Source organism: Chlamydotis macqueenii, chromosome 25, assembly GCF_036417535.1.
Source record: "Chlamydotis macqueenii isolate bChlMac1 chromosome 25, bChlMac1.mat, whole genome shotgun sequence".
Lineage (NCBI taxonomy): Eukaryota > Metazoa > Chordata > Aves > Otidiformes > Otididae > Chlamydotis > Chlamydotis macqueenii.
Genome location: NC_141580.1, coordinates 6488664 through 6506503, shown reverse-complemented (window position 1 = coordinate 6506503; position 17840 = coordinate 6488664). Strand labels below are relative to the sequence as shown.

The 17840-nt window shown below is 46.7% G+C and overlaps 2 protein-coding genes across 2 annotated transcripts in view; one reads left to right on the top strand and one right to left on the bottom strand.

The window, feature by feature from the left end:
- Positions 1–1316: 1316 nt before the first annotated feature.
- Positions 1317–3280, top strand: DAD1 (defender against cell death 1). Its single transcript, XM_086766730.1, has 3 exons — positions 1317–1587; positions 2388–2538; positions 3093–3280. Exons 1-2 carry the CDS (start codon positions 1347–1349, stop codon positions 2516–2518), a joined length of 372 nt encoding a protein of 123 aa, XP_086622856.1. The 5' UTR covers positions 1317–1346; the 3' UTR covers positions 2519–2538; positions 3093–3280.
- A 4192-nt stretch (positions 3281–7472) lies between these two features.
- LOC104477806 (M1-specific T cell receptor alpha chain-like) overlaps positions 7473–17840 on the bottom strand; it is a 117313-nt gene continuing 106945 nt past the window's right edge. The window contains exons 4-7 of the mRNA XM_086766583.1: positions 10619–10882; positions 10116–10163; positions 8851–8956; positions 7473–8378 (exon numbers count right to left, since the gene is read on the bottom strand). Of these exons, the coding sequence (XP_086622709.1) occupies positions 8348–8378; positions 8851–8956; positions 10116–10163; positions 10619–10882 (449 nt within the window). The 3' untranslated portion in view covers positions 7473–8347. The remainder of the gene's footprint in view (positions 8379–8850; positions 8957–10115; positions 10164–10618; positions 10883–17840) is intronic.

Sequence of the window (17840 nt, the reverse complement as noted above, 5' to 3'; positions counted from 1 at the left end):
CTGTTAATCTCATCTCCTAGCCACAGAAACTTGAACTCAGAACTGTAGATCTCTTCTACAGGACAAGGCTCCTTCAGGAGGCACCAGAGGCTTGATCGGAGGATGGGGCACCTGTAAACAACCGACTCAGCCCTACTGCTAGCAGACATGGACTTCAAAGGGGAAACAGTCTGCACAACGTGAAACCAAAGGAGGGAATGTCTACAAACTTCCCCCATCCAGCCCTCGGATGGGTGCTTTCCTACCACCTGAACACAAGTGGTGTTTCTTGTGGGTCTGTCTCTATCCGAAGGCCAGATAAGGAGAAAACATCCGTGGGGAGGAAGCACACAACGTAGAAGGGATAAGGTCTCCAAAGATTCAAGCTACAGGACTGAGGCCATGATGGAGCTCAAGTGACACGCAAATACCACTTCTGCCAGAGAACGCCCGACCCGAATGAAGGTGGGCCTGGTGGGGAGTGTCAGCCGTCCACGTGGAAAGCGCCTCTGGTTTGGGAGTGACAGCAAGGCTGAAACGATCTAAACAGAGGGAAATCTCTGGAAAAGTCTTTTTCTCTCCCCCCCCCCCAAAAAAAAAAAAAACAAACCCTACAAGAGTCATTTTGCCCTCATTTCGGTACACTGGCATGAGTGCTTCTAATCAAAAACAAGGATAACAACCGTTTGCCCTCCCCCAGCTCTGAGAAGGGGGCCACAAAGGCCAGGCTGCCCCCCCGCTCCTGACGCAAGCATCCGTCAGGCACAGCCGTACGCGGCGGGGCTCTGCCCGCGGGCGGGGCCGGGCCGGGCCCGCAGCCCCTCCCAGCCAGCACGGCCCCCACCACCCACCACCCGCCCCGCCAGGTACCGGGCCCCGCAGCGCTCCACAGGGGGAGCACGGCCCCGGCAGCGGCACACGGCCGCGCACCACCCGCGGGGCCCGGGCTACGGCGCGGCGGGGGACGCAGCTGCCCCGCCCCAGAGCCGGCAGCTCTCTAATCCGCCTAGCAACAGCCGCCGCTTGGCTGTCATTGGCTCTTGGAAGGCGCCGCTCTCTAATCTGCCTAGCAACAGCTGCTGCTTGGCTCTCATTGGCTCTTGGAAAGCTTTGGGGGCGCGGACTCAATAAAGCCTTCAGCGCATGCGCTACCTGAGCAGGCGGGCGACTCTTCTCAACCGCTCTACGTACCAAAGCGCATGCGTACAGCTGCCGGCGGGTCTCCCAGTTCCGCCCTTTCGCGGGCAAGAGCCTTGCGCCTGCGCAACATTCACTGACCTGGCTCCGTGCTGACTGTGCGCCTGCGCGGTGCCCCGGAAGTGCTCGCTCGGGCTGCTTCCGGCCACCTCAGCCTGGCCGGCGGGACCATGTCGGGCGCGGCGGGGGCGGGCGCGGGGGCCGCGGGCTCGGTGGGCTCGGTGGTGCGGCGGTTCCTGGCCGAGTACGGCAGCGGCACGCCGAGCCGCCTCAAGGTGCTGGACGCCTACCTTTTCTACGTGCTGCTCACCGGGGCGCTCCAGTTCGGCTACTGCCTCGGCGTCGGCACCTTCCCCTTCAATTCCTTCCTCAGCGGCTTCATCTCCGCCGTCGGCTGCTTCATCCTCGGCGGTCAGTGCCCCGCCGCGCCCGTCCGGGCCGCGCGGGTCTCCCTTCCAACCGCGCGCTCTCGGTAGCAGGGCCGGAGCCTCCCCCAGCGACTGCGGAGCCCCAGCAGCACCCAGAGGCCCCAGGACGCCCGAGAGTTGCCTCAGAAAGACCCAGATCTCTTGCGGCAACCGCCACAAAAGCTACCCATGGCAGCCTTCAACACCCCCTTTTCCCCTGTAACACCGAGTTCTGCTCCCAGAACCCCCCAGGCTCCTGCCCTGGCCAGCCCAGTCTGCTCCGCAGCAGGATGCTCCACAGCATCTGTGAACCTGCCCATATGTGCCACAGAGCCTGGTTCCTTGTCAGCCCCAGGGTGCTCTTGCTTCTCTTTGGCGGTCCAGGAGCCTTCCCTTTTACTGTCTTGTGGTGTTGTCCTTTGGCAACTGTCCCATGGTGAAACCCAAAATCTAGCAATGACTGCTTCAAGGTGTTGCTCTCCTATAATGCCCCCCCACAATGTGCAGCCCTCTCCAGCGCACTCAAAGAAAGGCACAGAAATATCCCCATTTCTGTTTGAGTCCCATCCTGTTATAAGCCAGTTCCCCTCGGGACTCACTTGGCCGTCCCTGACAGTGTAGTGCTGGTTGCACAAATGTCCTGGGCAGATCCTCTGCCAGTGTCCTGCTCACCACAACAAAGGCAAAGTTACCTTTTCTTCTGGTACGCTGGTGGAACAGTGACCCAGGCCAGGGTGGACTGCCCCAGGAAGACCGTGCTTCCTTTTGTGATCCCTAATCTCTCATTCTTTCTCTGACATGCAGTTTGCCTCCGGATCCAGATCAACCCCCAGAACAAAGGCGAGTTCCAAGGCATTTCACCGGAGCGGGCATTTGCTGATTTCCTCTTTGCCAACACCATCCTCCATCTTGTTGTCATCAATTTTGTTGGCTGAGCCCTAGGAGACACTGTGAGGTACAGATCCATGGGGTCAGGAAAGGGGCAACCACAGCTCGCATGACTTCAGTACTTCTGTAGAGCTGGGAGAGAACTAGAAAGATGGTGAATCCAGGAGCCCTAGCTCCCAGCTTCGTCTTGGCCGAGTACAGTGAAGCTATTCTCCTCTAGCTTGATTCAGTGTTAGGATTTACGGCTTTCTGGTTTCGTGCATGTCCTTTTTGGTTTCCATCATTTAAAAGGCAGTTTAACTAGGAGTGTTACAGAAACCCACCCATGTTTCTCTCTTATGAGATAAATACCCCGTTCTTCTTTGCAGCAGGGGGTCTGAGAGCTGGAACTCCTGGGCTCTGTTTGTGAGAGTTGTCCTGTTTGGAGACCACGGTAGGGCTGGTCTCCCAAGTCTGGAGTTTCTCAGCAGATGAGAGGAGGGAGTCTGGGACAGGGGGAGTGTGGTGCTGGGAAGTGGAGGACGTGCTCTGTTGTTACTGCTGCAAGATCATTGGAGCTTGTGGGGTATTTCCTCTCCCTTTGCAGAAACAGCACTCCATGTTGCTTTTCTCTCTTTCCAGGTCTCAAATTACTCGAGCTCTGATGCCAAGCCTGGCATTGGGAAGTGCTGCTCCCCAGCAGACTCCTACCTGTTTTCTTGGTGGAGGAAGGAGAGATTTTTCCCCACAGACCGTGCTATGGAGGGCTCTGGTGCCTCGTTGCAGTTACTGTAATCCTTCCCATCAATAAAACCCTGTATAATACTGCAGTCTTTTCCCTACTGGTGACAAATACAGAGATTCTTCTGACACCAAAGTTCCCTCTCAGGCACACCTCCCTGTTTTTACCCTCCTTCCTCCCTTTCTACGCAGCAGGGTAGAAACCCAGGGTTTTTTTTCTGTGCTCCAGTTTCGGAGGGAAGCAGGAAACAAGTCGTCACAAACTCAGTTGTCATCCCCCCTTTTCATCTCCCTGTTTCCTACCCCTTTATCTTATGGAAGGTGTATTGCCAGTGCGCCGTCCCGCTTCAAAGCCGTGGAAAATTCGGGTTAGGTTAGTAGTCATGGACGGAAGGAAGCGGAGGGTGTGCTCCAGCACATCCCCAGGTGTACCCGTCTTATCACGGGCCCTCCCGTACCCCGCAAGGCGCGTGGGGCACAGCTGGGTGTGCCAGCTGGACTTGCAGCCAGCTGGACACTGAGCCCACTGGCGATGCAGCCACCGTAGTGCAGCGTTGGCTTCCCTTCGGCTGATGTGCTGGTGAATCTGGGGATGTGGAAGGGGCTGCCAAGCTGTGTCAGTGCCTCAGAGCTGCACTTGAGCTGTTTCGGGTCCACGGAGAAGCCCACCTCTCAGATAACCGTGTTGAAAATCCTTTCCTCTCTAAACCGTTGTGAAATCCTTAAACTCAACGGCTTTGGCCCTTAGCCGTCGCCTCCTCAAGCCCAAGCTAGCTCCTGCGTTGAGGCCAAATGCTCCTTTGTCCTGAGGGAAAATGAGAGCCCTGTGGTGATCAGAGAGTGGGCACGGGATGAGGTACTAACCCCAGCTAGCCTCTCCGCCCCTTTCATCGCAGGATTTACCTGGGTCTCCTCCAGGCATGGGCTCTGTCTCTGTGCTTACTCTGCGTCACGCTTTAACTGAAGTGCTGGAGAGGTGCAATGTGCATTGGGGTGATGCGGCAGAAAAATCGTCGTCTGCTAGCGCTTGGGAGGTAAAACACAGAGTCTGATGGCTTCAGCCTCAGTGCTGGATTATGGCTCCGGGTTACCGCCTCTTTCCTTCCAGCATTTCCAGCCGTGCTGCAGCCATTAAACCCCTGAAAGGGTGAAACGTGGGGCTCCCGAGTCCCTTGCCTAACACAGGCACGGCAGAGCCAGGCGTGAGGGAGCGGGGGCTTTACAGTCGCAGGGATGCTGTCTGGGTGTGCGGTGGGAACAGGACTCGTCCCCGTCGCCCTGAGCCGGGTTTGGGGAGCAGGCCGGGGACTCCCGGCGTGCGGGGGTGTGCGTGACCCACCGCGCCCCGTGGGAAGGGCCGGCTGCGGGCCGGGCCCGTGGCGCACAGTCCAGCGCGGTCGCGGGAGCAGCTCGGGGTCTGCCCCTCTCAGCTGCTGCTGTTCGCAGGCTGCGGGTGCCTCCCCGCGGGTCCATGTGGCTCGGCGTCCCCACGGCTGAGCTTTAGCGAGAGCTCCGGGCTGTGACCCTCCTGTGGACACTTGTGAGAACTGCACAGCAGCCTGTGGAAGAGGAAAAACCTGGGGTTTTCTGTGGGGTTTCATTTTTTTTTCCCGATTTTTACCAGCTTGCAATGCCTCTAATTGCCATAAACTCAGCACTAGAATTTAGGTCCTATTAAAGCCACTCCCTCACCTGAATAAGCTTGAACAAGTCTGTAGATATCTTAAAACTCTGCTCCTTGTAAAGACCACTCTTGGGTCGCTGTTCGTGCTGTAGATGAGGGCAAGAAAGGTTGTTTTGCGTACAGGGCCATATTTAATGAGAGATGACAAATGTCGGGCGGGGTGTTTTCTCCAATGAAACCCCTAGAAAAGATGCAAATTCAAATTGATCTCCTACCCACAAGTAGGTATCAGGGGGCAGGGGCTGGCGTAGGAGAGAAGGTGCTAGAGATGAACCATGGCAACATCTCCTTCCCTGACAGTATGCGGGACTCTGGCCTGCCCCATCTTCCTCCCTTCTTTTTTGGGCTGGGAGTAGTGAAAGGGTTTTTCTGCTCAGGTTCACTACCTGTATAACAAGGTGCAGAGGCATATCAGCAAGTTTAGAAATCCTAGACACTTTTAAGATATCTCTCTCCACCACACTTCATAACACATTTTCTCCCCTCCTTTCCCCTGCTGATGCTATACATAGCTCATTTTTTCCTGCTGTGCCCAAAACAACTACCCCCAGACCTAAGAGCAGGCTGCGGTGAGGGGGCAGGAAGGGAGGGTGGCTTAACCTCATTTGACTTTGGCTTGTGGTCTAACGTCTGCTGTTCTTTTCCACACACTTCTGCTCCTCCTTGCCACATGCTGCACTAGCTCTGCTCCCCCCACCCCCTGTTTTGCACTCCGTTTTCCAGAGGAAGTGGTTTTTGTGGTGGAGTGTAGAGCAGCATCAAAAGGTGACCCAGATCTTGATTGTGGCGTCATGGAACTCATGATGCGTCCTCTTCCTGCCCCACCTGGGCTGTGAGACCGCTTCCACGTCCTGTCCTACCGAGTTATTTCCTGCCTTTGCTTTGCAGTGTGGTTTTTCACTCTCAAAATAAACAAGAAAGTGCAAAGTGGTGAGGGGGGTTGGGGGGGTCACATTGTGGTGGTGGGAGATTGAAAGCCTAGTATCTGAAAGAACCAAACTGGACCTGCAAATTCAGTGTTTTGGAGATCACATGTTAAGAGTTACTGTAGTAAAAACATTTAACTTTATCCGTACACTTGCCCCTCACTCGGCAAACCTTGTCACTGGGGTCGTTTCCCCTGTAAGAGAACAGACCGAGGTGTGGAAGCAGGCAGCGTGCTGCCCGCCTTGGCCATACAGCTAGGAACAGGTTTGAAGTGCAACACAGAAGATTTAAGATGTATATTAAATTTTAAAATTGATGTTAAAGGTAAATGAGCATGGCAACTTTTCTTCCAAATCTGTGAAGGTTTCTGGAATGAGGTTAATCAGTTGGAAAGCTGTGAAATGCAACGAGTGGACTTGCTTTGTAATTCAAGTATGATTTAGGCAGCTCCATCAAGCTGTTTCCCTGTAGCATGGCATACCTCGTCATGAGGGAAAAGTACTCTTCAAGAGCTGCCTGGAATCGTAGAATCGTTAGAGTTGGAAGAGCTGTGGGCTTTCTACAGCCGGAGAGATGGGAGAATGACTTATGTCAAGGGAGAGACAACAGAATGAGTCCCCAAACATCTATACTGTAAAATAATCAGACCTAGAAAGTTTAGGTTTGTTTATTGACAGGAGGGGTCAGTTACTCTGTCACCCTGTGGCAGGCCACCTGCTAAACGATCGGGTGGCAGCACCACAGCAGGAGACCAGGGAGACTGTGTGGTGTTGCTGCTCAGCGCTGTGGAGCCAGATCCTGCAGCAGGGATGCTGGCACAGTCCGGGCCCTCTCCCAAATGAAGTACCAGGGCTTTTGGCTAAAAACCTTTGAGTTGTGAGCCTTTCCAAACTTGGAGTTCCTTGCAATGGCTGTGAATGCAGTGGGGTGAGAAATAACCCATGAGAAAGAATCACCCCCACCTGTCTGGCGAGGCTTTCCCGGCCACTCAGTCTGGGCGTTGGTATGAGGTACAGAAAAGGCTCAAGATTTGCTGGGGAGTGGGGGGTGGGGGTGCATTTCCTTCAGAGCACCTTTCTTATTTCTCCCTCCAGAGGAATCTCTAGTGTTTCAGAAGAAGTTGGAGAAATGGATATCACGAAAGGAGAAAATTTCCTTTCCAATTTGCCAGCGACATACTGAACAGGGGACACAGGCCTGTGGGTTGGCGTCGTTAACGCAAAGCAGGTACCTGGTTCTCCAGTGGCGCTTGGGAGAGGGGGCATTTAGAGACAGGACATTTCAGGGTGCAACGTTCCCCATAGCAGTAGACATCTACCTTCGAGAACCCGGACCGCTTCCTCGTCCTCTCGCTGTGGGCAAGCTGTGCTTCACCGCTGTCTTCACACAGCAGCGTCTACTCTTGGAGGAGATGTCCTCTCCCCTCCCCTCCCTCCGAGCCAGCCACGCCATTCTCCCCCAGACACAGCAAGGGCATCCTTGGAGGGAGTTGTAGCTGTTCGCCGCCGTGGTGAGCCAGGTCCTTATGCAAACAGCGTGGGGGCCAAGCCTGGCTGAGGGGGAGAGCGGACACCCCTTCCCTCCCTCACCCCAAAGGCCAGGCTCCCTAAAGCTCATCTGAAGGGTGAAACAAGTTCCTCACACCACAGATACAAAAGACAAGTTTCCTGTATTTTATAAGAGTGTTTAATAGCAGCCAAAGGCACAAACAAATGCTGAGACATCGAGGTGGTTGCTGGTACAACAGATGGACAGGTAAATATTTCAGTATAGTTTTATGGAGTGATTCTAAAAAGAAATTTCGAAATCTAAGTTGTTAGAACTAAAGAAAAAGAGCAAAAGTAGTTTGTTTTTTTACTAAATGGAAAGGCAAAGCTTTAACTGGTATAAATTCAGAAAATGTTAAGGCCAGATAGACATTAAAAATAGTAAAAATCATTATTTTCTTCTGTGACAATGAAGTGAGGATTTCACTGAGTTCAGGACTTCTGGGAGACCTAGCAGCGCATCTTTTAGGGAAAAAAAAGATACCTTGCTGTGGTCTAGCAAAAGATAGCAGGACATGGTGCATAGCGCCTGGAGTAACACTCCTGTTGCTTTTCAGAGAGTTTCGTTTGCAGCTGAAATGGTGTCTGGGGGGAGCAGGCCAAGACTTGCCTACCTGAAAGCTACCAAAATATGAAAAATTCACATTCAAGTGATATTTAGCTTGCAGTTTTCAACAAACAGCCCTGCCCAAAGCAGAAATGGTGTGTCATTTTAATGCAAGTAATAGTGATATTTGGCAATTCATAGTTACTGCAAACCATGCTTCGTACAAAAAGAGGCATTGCCATGCTGAATGAATCAGGCACATGGGGGAGCAGAATGCTAAAAATTTTAAGCTAATTTTTGAGTACTTTGTAACAATGCAAATACAGCAATTTAAGCTATGATGGCTGGCATGATATACAGAAGCAGCAGGTGATATTGCTTGCATTGTGAATGCCTACGTTCCCTCTTGCGCACGATGCTCTGGTAATCCTCAGCAGATTTTCTCGGTACCTCAGGGCTGCACCATCTGGTGACTTTCATTCCTGTAACAAAAATAAGGGTATGTTAAATCATTGTCTGGGTCCAGTCACAGCTACACTATTTCCCTGCAGTGTCTAGGCTGTAGAAAGAGGAGAAAGAGGCACTGGGACAAAACTAATATATTAGTTATCTTAAAGTCAATAAGCATCAAACTTTCCCAGCTGGAGAGTGGCCAGGGGGTGAATCTGATGGATGGATGCAGAGCAGGGAAGGGATGGATGTGGAAATGGAAGGGAGAGATGTCTAGAAAGAAGAAAAATGTTACATTTGCATGTGGATAAGGAAAAGTAAATAGACTTGAGAGGTGGGCGAAAACAATGATATGGCCGAAGGAGTGGAGGGATTTTACTGTTGGTAGACAAAAGGTGTGTAGATAGACTGCATAAACAGTCGTTACAGAGAGGAACGTCCATAGCTAATGAACTGATCCAGATGTTTTCTACCAGAGGCCTTGCACCCCACACACATACTCACTTTTTTTTCCACATAAGCATCGTCATCAGCACATTAAAAATTACGCCTTTCATTAAAATTATTTTCAGGCCCAGCTGTGATAAAGATAGCATGTTCAGGTTTTCATCTGTAAAAGTAACACAAAATGAAAGTCATAAGAGCTGGCTTCCAGACAGACTTAAAAGCACTTAACGAAGCTGTTCCACATTGTGTGACTGAGCCAGCTAGCAGGATAGCTAACAAGAGAGTGAGCAGGACGATCTCACTGGAAGACTTCCATTTCTTTCAGTGGGTGTTTTAATTCAACAACCACTTAATTATCCAATATGCAAGTCTGACAACCATCTAGCTGTTTTTAAATATGGTGTATTATGACCCCAGGATGCTGGAGGCATCCCTCTGTCCTCTCTCTAATTTTTTTTTAAGATGAGCTGGGGGAAAACAAGTTCAATTTTATTCAAAGAACACAAAGTCTATTTGGATTTTCTATTAATCTTAAGTTACAAAGTCATTTTCATTTGAAAATATGTTGATCTACATTGGGGAAGCAGGGAGCTGTCATCAGAAAGTAATTTTTTTTTGTCTTTGAAAACCTCTCTCTGAAATGGCTGATCAACTCAGCCAAGTTCACTGGTGAGTATTTTTCTGAAGTAGTGATGTTTTGGAAACATTTGGTTAACTGGTTTGTTTGCAGTGAGGCTGAATGTTTGCAAAAGTACAGCTATTTTGCAAACAGGGCAAATGCAGAGGCAGGCTCAGCTCCTTTGAACTGGCGGGAAGAGCGATCGCTGGGCTCCAGCACTGGCTCGCGTGCTCCCGCAGCCGTGAGCTTGCTGGGACACACTATGTCTTTAGCACAGCCCTGCTCCTGAGCATGCACTGCAGAAACCACCTGCTTATCTTTCCCTTCATTAGATTTTTGTGCACCTAAAGATAAAAACAACTCTTTTGAAGCCTGAATTGCAGACAGACATCCAGTACGGCCGACCCATATCAGTACCCGACACCATTACGTGATGGCAGGTGGTTGTTTGGTTAGTCCTGGCAAGAGCATGTAGGCACTGGCTGCCCTGGCTACATGAAGTTACCAGCTCAGGTCTGGAGGATTACGTTAACCCAGTGACTTCCAGCCTTGATGCTTAAAGCCTATGAGGCCCTTTTGGAAATTTCCCTTCTGACCTTTTTGCTCCCACAGGAATGTGGCAAACAGGGAACATTAGCAAAAGCTTGGGAAGACATTTCCTTCAATCGGGCCAAGTTTTACTCCTAAAATGCTGTGTACATACCTGTCCTGAAGTGTAGAGACACCTCTGTAACACAGACAGTGCTGGCACCTGCAGATAGTATCAATAAATTGAGTTAATAACAGAAATGTACTTCTTCAGAAGTTCATAAAGATATCTCTGCTTAGAAGGGCTGGGTTAGAGTTTCTGGACAGTAAACCTTCCCACAAACACTAATTTCTGCTGGTTTTCAGGAAAGAACAAAATATGATCTAATTCAACTTTAGTGTCCCATCAGACAAAGGTATTTCAAGCTTTATATCCCCCAGAGAGTGATTTTAAGATCTCCTTGCTGTGACTGTACCAGTCTACTGACCCTTGATCTTGTTTCCACCATGGACAAAGGCAAAAGAAAACAGAGGCAACAAGGCAACATTCTTCTGGAGTGTGGGAGCCTAGTTCAACATTCTTGCAGGGCTGGGAGGTAGGATGTAGTGCTGCTCATACTAATGGCACAGAGAAAAGAGTACCTCTAGTCCCGTACACACATCCGACAATGCCATTACCACTTTCAGGATCCTCGCCCTCCAGTTCTCCAAAGCCCTCGTGATTTGCGCTACATTGCATTTCGTCTTTGTTGGCCCAGTAGGTTGACAGGTAGCTCGCTTCCTGTTTGTTCTCGGATGTTGCCACTTCCACAATAGCATTTGACTGCTTATCAGTCGAGGCAAGAGTGAGCTTTTCAGGGGAGTAATCTGTGATAAGGCACATTTCCAAATCCTTATCATCTTTAGAGACCAGCTTGTAGACTGAAGGAGATGGAGTAACATCTGAAAATGGAGAAGAAAGGAGACATTAGATGAGCGTACACAGCCCTAGTTCCTGCAGTCTTAACATGCAGACACTTAGGTATGGAGGTTTTCCTGTGATTCCAGTGGGAAATTGCCTGATCATAGGGGTCTTTTGCTGAGAACCTTTAGAGAACCATGGCGTCCACAGCAGATGACACAGGAGCTACATGAGACTTATGTTGAGCTGTGTTGTGTGGGAGACACAGAGTGTGGTCAGACAGGATCCCTAGAGCCTCTCAAATGATACTCATGTGGCATTCACACCCCAGAGGTCCATGTCTAACCAAGTCATTCCTCTCTGTAACAGCTCCTTCAACTCTACTCTGCTTCTGGGCTTCCATTTGGACCTTGACCTAGATGCATTCAGGAATACGCGTAACAGGCAGAGAGAGCACTCTCCTCTTGCTTCACTGCTAGGAGCTGTTAACGGAGCAGCCCAGGGGCATTCGGCCTTTTCCATAAATGTGTCATCACATCCACCACTGACTTTCAAAATCCCACTTCCGCCACCTCTCCTGAGGGACAGTGGATAAACTAAGACTGTCCACATTTACCCCAGTCTAGCTAACTGTGTTCCTGTGGGAGAAAGCTAGGAAAGCCACTGCAAAGTGGGAATACATGATTGTATTTAGGGAAGGAAAGATCCAACAAACATAGAATCATAGAATGGTTAGGGTTGGAAGGGACCATCAAAGGTCATCTAGTCCAACGCCCCTGCAAGGAGAAGGGACATCTCCAACCAGATCAGGTTGCTCACAGCCCCATCCAACCTGGCCTTGAATGTTTCCAGGGATGGGGCATCCACCACCTCTCTGGGAAACCTGGGCCAGTGCTCCAGCGCCCTCAGTGTAAAACATTTTTTCTTAATATCTAATCTAAATTACATGTTTCATTACGTTTCACCACCTGACAGTGCAGTACAAGAATTTTTTACTAAATTTTACCCTGCAGAAGAGAGGTTGGAGAACTAAAGGCTGCAGATATGAGACACCTGGGGTTGATTTCTGTTTTCTTCAAATTCTGCTAGCAAGTCAGTTAGACTAGGATTTTCCACACATATCAAAATGCTACCTGTGGTTAAACCCTTTTTTTGACATTTAGCTTTGTAAAATCACACTCAAAGCATTCATTTCATCTTGTCCAGCTCTTGAAGTCTCATTCTTTGAGAAGGTGCTTTCCTAAGTTTTTGTTCGTGCACAGTAGTAAAATGCTGTGGGCACTGCAGTACTGCGATGATGCACAGATGAAATGTCATTAAAGACGTACTGTTGCCAAGATGCAGATTTGAGCCTCGCAGCAGCGCTCTGGCTGCATTTCCCATTGCGCTTCACAATCACAGGTTTGAACCAGAGCTTCAGTTCACATTTAAAAACTGACAAAGTATTGTCATGTAGGGTTGAGAGTTTAGATTAATATTTGCTTTGTCCCAGTTCACACACCACACTGATAAATGTTCTAGAAATACTAAAGCCAGCTTAGCTCCCAGACAAAGAAGTTTTAATTTCTTCTCATGGGAGAAGTTTGGACTACATCTTGGCTTTTAGAAACCGTGTCAAAATCTTATGCAAGTGTGGACCCTCGTTCTGTGACTGAGACAAATGCTTCTCATCTGTGCAGTTGCCAGTTGTCAGCACCCTGGAGAAATAGCCATACTTCTTTAATAGTATGATCTTGGAAAAAACCTGACACACAAAGCCTAATGATTCATCTTCTGGCCCTTCTCCTGAATTGCAGTTCATCTATCCTAGCTTTGTCCTGGCTTTGAAAAACCTGATGAGGCTGTCTCTTTCCAGTTACACAGAAAATGGTCTAATGTATGCTCTGACTCAGCTCCACTCCCCACCTCCCGTACTCCTAGTTATTGTTTTGTGAACATATTTCAGTGATTGTTTGTTAGGGAGAGGAAGACAGGAGCAGACAAAAAGCTTGATGATATATCCCTGTATAAAATACAGATGAAGCAGGGCACATCATTGTAATGGGGTACATGGATACTTAAGAGAGGAGAAGGAATTGATCGAGCTGTTCTGCTTCTCTCTCATAACGAGTACTATGCTTTCTGAAGAGCTACATATCCACCTCTCCAAATTAGGGTATTTTTTTTTCCTTTCTATCTGTGCAATGCTTTTATCTTTAGCAGATAAAAACATGTCTGCTTTTTACAGGCAGCTTCAGCAGCACTTGTTTTGCAAAGTACCAATTTCTCATTCTTGCTCAGAGCGACTGCTAGCTTTGTTCTGGTACCAGAATCTTTTTCCGTTAAGTGCCTTTGCGTATTTGTGCACTGTTGTGAAAGTTTGCAGATAGCGGTCCTGGTAAATATCAACTATTATAACCACAGCACTGTTTCCTGTTATTCTGTCTTAATGAGTTGGTGGATGTGTTGGAGATGCTGTGTTGATATTTGTGACCTGTATTTGCAAGAACAATTGAGAAGTAAATCATGATAGTCTGAGCTGTCCACTCTGCCTAATTTCATCTTTACTGAAAGGTATCTTCAAGGTGGAAGAACAGGAGCTGTTGGAATGCTATTCCTGACCAGTCTACAGAGAAAGCCAAGGAGAGAGCGGTAGAAGCCTGTTCCAACAGGTCCTGAGGCCTATGCTTTTTTTTTCTAAACAAACTGCAGTAGAAATCCTGAACTGGTTTAACACACAGCTTATTATACAGAGGTTTATCCCATTCTCCTTTCCCTCCAGAGCAAACTCTGACCATCTGGTAAGACTGGCATTGATGTGATAGAGATCTTTCATCCTTTTACCATTCCTCAGCCTGAGACATCATGTAGTCAACACACAGCTTATAGTCAACCTGGAGCTATCGCCCAACTCAAAGGAAATATATTTCCCCTCACAGACTTGTACAGGCTGATCTTGACCCCAGAGAAGCAGCTCCAGTGACTTAACAAGCACTTTAGAGATGTTTGCTGGCTGTCCTCCAGTTGAGGTTCCAAAAGTCTACCAGGGTCCTTTGTGAAATCTCCCAGCCCTGCAAGGATGCTGGGCTGTCTACAGCAAGACTAGATGTCCACATTTAGTACCTGAGCCCTTCTCTAGACTTCCATGGCTCATGTCTGGAGGCACTCAGATAAAAGAAGCCAGGTCCTAGTCCAGCATCAGCCAAGTCACCCAAAGTACTAAAGGTTCAGAAATTCAGTATTTACAAATGTGAATATGGTGCTTCACTTACAAGGTTCTGATCTCCATCCCAAAAATGTGTTTATCATTGCCTCTGTAATTACTTTTGGGGAGGTTAAACTACCAAAGACATCCAAGATCTTTTTCACAAACCTTTGAAGGGGAAGATCTGTAGCTGAACCAAAATGAAAGCTGAATTAATAGAGGAAGATACTCCATATGTGAGGAGAAATCAAATGCTCAATGGGCTAAATAGTTCTCTAGTACCAAAACAGGATAAATCTTGGCTTACAGCATGTGTTCACATTACGGAGAAGTTTAGATGAAGTTTTCTTAGATTTCATACTGGGAAGCAATACCTTATTTGTGTTCATGTACAGATTTATTCATGCATTACCTAACTGTGGGAGAGATTTACTATGAACTCCTCTGCTGCTTCTTTCAACAATATTAAGGAAAGATTTTGAAGGGTCAGAAGAAGCAATTCTGCATATCTCCTTCACTCTTTAAAGCTCATAGGTGGATCTGATGGCTTAACTCATCTGTCTAACAATTGTCTGGAAACAAAAATACCTATAGTGGCTGCTCATGAACCTCCTGAAAAACCCTGTCATTTTCACAAAATACTTAGGCGTGCTTTTTCTTCCAAAATCAGAGCGGATTTTAATTGCCAGAACAAGTTTTCAATTTTATATGCCAGAGATGTAGTTTCTAGAAAAAAAAATCATAGAATCATGGAATTATTTGTGTTGGAAGGGATCTTTAAGGTCATCTAGTCCAACTGTCAGTTCAAATAATTTCAACTCAAAAAAACCCCAGTTTTCTGAATTAAAGATTAACTGCTTAAGTAGTGCCAGTCAAAAAAAAAATGCATTTGTTTAATGAGTAAGAAAAAAAATATTCAAAAGAATCAACCTAAAATTCCTTTCTAAAAACAAATGGAAGATAATTTTTATGCTGATACCAAAAAGTCAGAAGAATTTTTGATCTTATACTTATGGTATTGCCTCAGATGTAGATGTCTATTTCACACTAAAATTATATCCTTTCCTGATCAGTTTATTTAATGGGTACATTTAATTAAAGAGCTTGTTTCAGATTATAGCCTTGTGTCATTTCCACAAATTGCTCTCCTAGCTCCAGTATCCCATGCACACCAGTTTAAATCATTGCAAATTCTAAAGTGCACGTTACCTAGGAAATTTCTTCACAATGCCGTGTGAAACAAAGACTTAAACGTGAACCCAGAAGTATCTCTGATTTTTTTCTTTCAGTCTGAGGTAAAACACTGTTACTGTCTGACAGGACCCAGCAGTTAATAATGATATGCGAACATCATTAACCTAAGACACTGATGATGCTCTCTCATTTCCCACTATTCCCAGTCTCCCTGCTCCATCTTCACAAGCACCCTGTTGAAAAATAATCCTGGGTTTATTTTCATTCAGCTTTCATGCCTCCCTCCACTCTTCATCTGGAGTTTATGTTAATTCTCAGTAAAGGTAGACCTATTCACAAACACTAACCAGTGGACGCTGCTCCTACCTTTGTACCTTCGCAGCCTGTCCTTCTCCAAATCTTACTCACCTGGGTTGACCTTAAATCTAGTCCCTCTTCCAAACACAAATTTGCTGTATCTTTCAGTTTCCCACTCAATGAGAAGTCTTTGCAATAATTTCCTGCGTACCAGCTGCATATTCTGATGCTCCTCATTCAAATACATGGAAAAGCTGTCTACAAGAAGATGACATTTCATTCCATCTTTTCAGATTTCTAAAGCATTTAAAAATATAACTGAGTAAAGGAAAGAGAGTTACCCTGCAACACAACAAATTTGATTCCCCTTCCAAATACAATTTTTTGAGTTCTTGGCTGCTCACTGTAACATCAGTTTTTACAAATGTGGAAGGAGACTTTGCTTTTGGATTTTAAAACCAAAAAATCACGACGCATTATCTTAGGCTAAGACTTAGAAAATCCAATCTCCAAGCCATTAGTCAGAATAACCTCCAGACATTATTTTAAAGATACAAAAATCAAGTCTGAAAACTTTAATAGCCAGAAACTCTATGAGTGCTAAACTTTTTATGTGGCATCCAGCCATGTGTGAACAGCTTGCAGCACTCTATGTGTGACTACACCATGCCGTGACTATTGAACCTGTGTGAACATTTCCATCTTCTCTAGCTGTTCTTTCCTGCAGTGGGTCACTGCCGCACCATAGCCAAGCACTCCTTGGATTCCAAGACAGCATCTCTGTTGCAACCGGGTTTTGTCAAGGGGAGACGAAAAGAAGTCAGAACATGCTTCCATGAAAGGTCCCAGTCCATCTACCCAATGAGCAAATGATTTACCAATCCTAGTGTTAATATGGAAGAGAAAGCTCAAACTTACTTGGGGTAACAAGAAGTTGGGTCCCAGTTCCAAATGCAAGTTTCACATATCCCTGATTAGCACACTGGTGTCAACCTCTACAAAAATGTTGTTTCCCAGATCTCGGTGTATACCCACAACAATCTTGCAAATTAAGCCAAAAATCAGGATAAATGTACCTGGCAAAACCAGAAGTCTTGTCCCAGAGCTGAATGTGTGTTTGTAACTACTTCCATAGTCACACAATAGCACAGGCCTCTACAATATCCAGAGCGGTACTGAATGAAACATTCAACAGTTAAAGACTCCGCCAAAAGAAATTCTGTTTGTCTCTATGATTAGACAAATCCATCTATCTAGGACTTTTCTTCCAGCTGACTTTCTTTTCGTGTGGTATTTTGCATCTTTCAGACTCGCCTGTTCCTTAAAATTCCTCTCCATCATATTTATCCTATTGCTTCCAGAAAGCCACCTGCATCACAAATTCTATTCTTCACCTCATGCCTCATTTATTGTCTGCTGGTCAGATTTGTCTCTCAAAAATTAATTTACTGTTACTTTACAGCTCACCTAGTGATCAATGGCATAGTACAAACCCCATCACCCCTTTCCCTTGGATTTGCTGTCTAAATTAGTCAACAACGATTCCAGAGCACATTTGCTATTTAGCTTTTAAGCAGAAAGCGCACTTTTTGGTAGGCAATTTCTTTGTGTCAGGGAGACCGTTGCTTATTCTGCCATTAAACACTGATGTTTCAGTATGAATTAGGGAAACTCTTAGGTTCTACATTGTGACCAGAGCGAGATCTGGAGCAGTTGCATACAGACTGCATACGTAATGGTAAATTGGATGACATGTAAATTAGCTCCATATAAACTTGAGATTCTTACTTTACTAAGATGTTTTTGAAAAGAGTCAAAATGGTCATTTGAAATACGAGGAATTTCCCCAGATGTTTTCAGAATGAATAGTTTCTTTATATTGCTGTGTTTTTTAACTTTCAGGATAAAATTATTTTGAAATTATTTTAACAGTCACTACTATTTTAAGAAATTAAAACGTTACTTTCCAAGAGTAGACACAAAACATTTAGATATTAAATGGTCCTAAAATTATTCTTAAGAAATTTGGAAATATTAATACATTTACCAAAAGGTATTGGTGTCTCAGCATCTGCCTTATTTTCTTTCCCTTTTCCAAAGAGTTTCACATGAGAGAGAGAAGTGTGAGGTTTTGTATTGGTTTTTTTTTTCAGATACTTGTGGCAGGAACTGTCAAAGCACAGATTTTTTTCTTCTTTTTTTTTTTTTTTTTGTTCACAGAAAATTAATTTGTGGTCAGGGTCACCTTTCCATCTTTGAACAAAAGTCATTCAGAAATGTCCTTTGCTTCTTGACCTCTCTCTCTTCCGTCTGGGTATCTATTC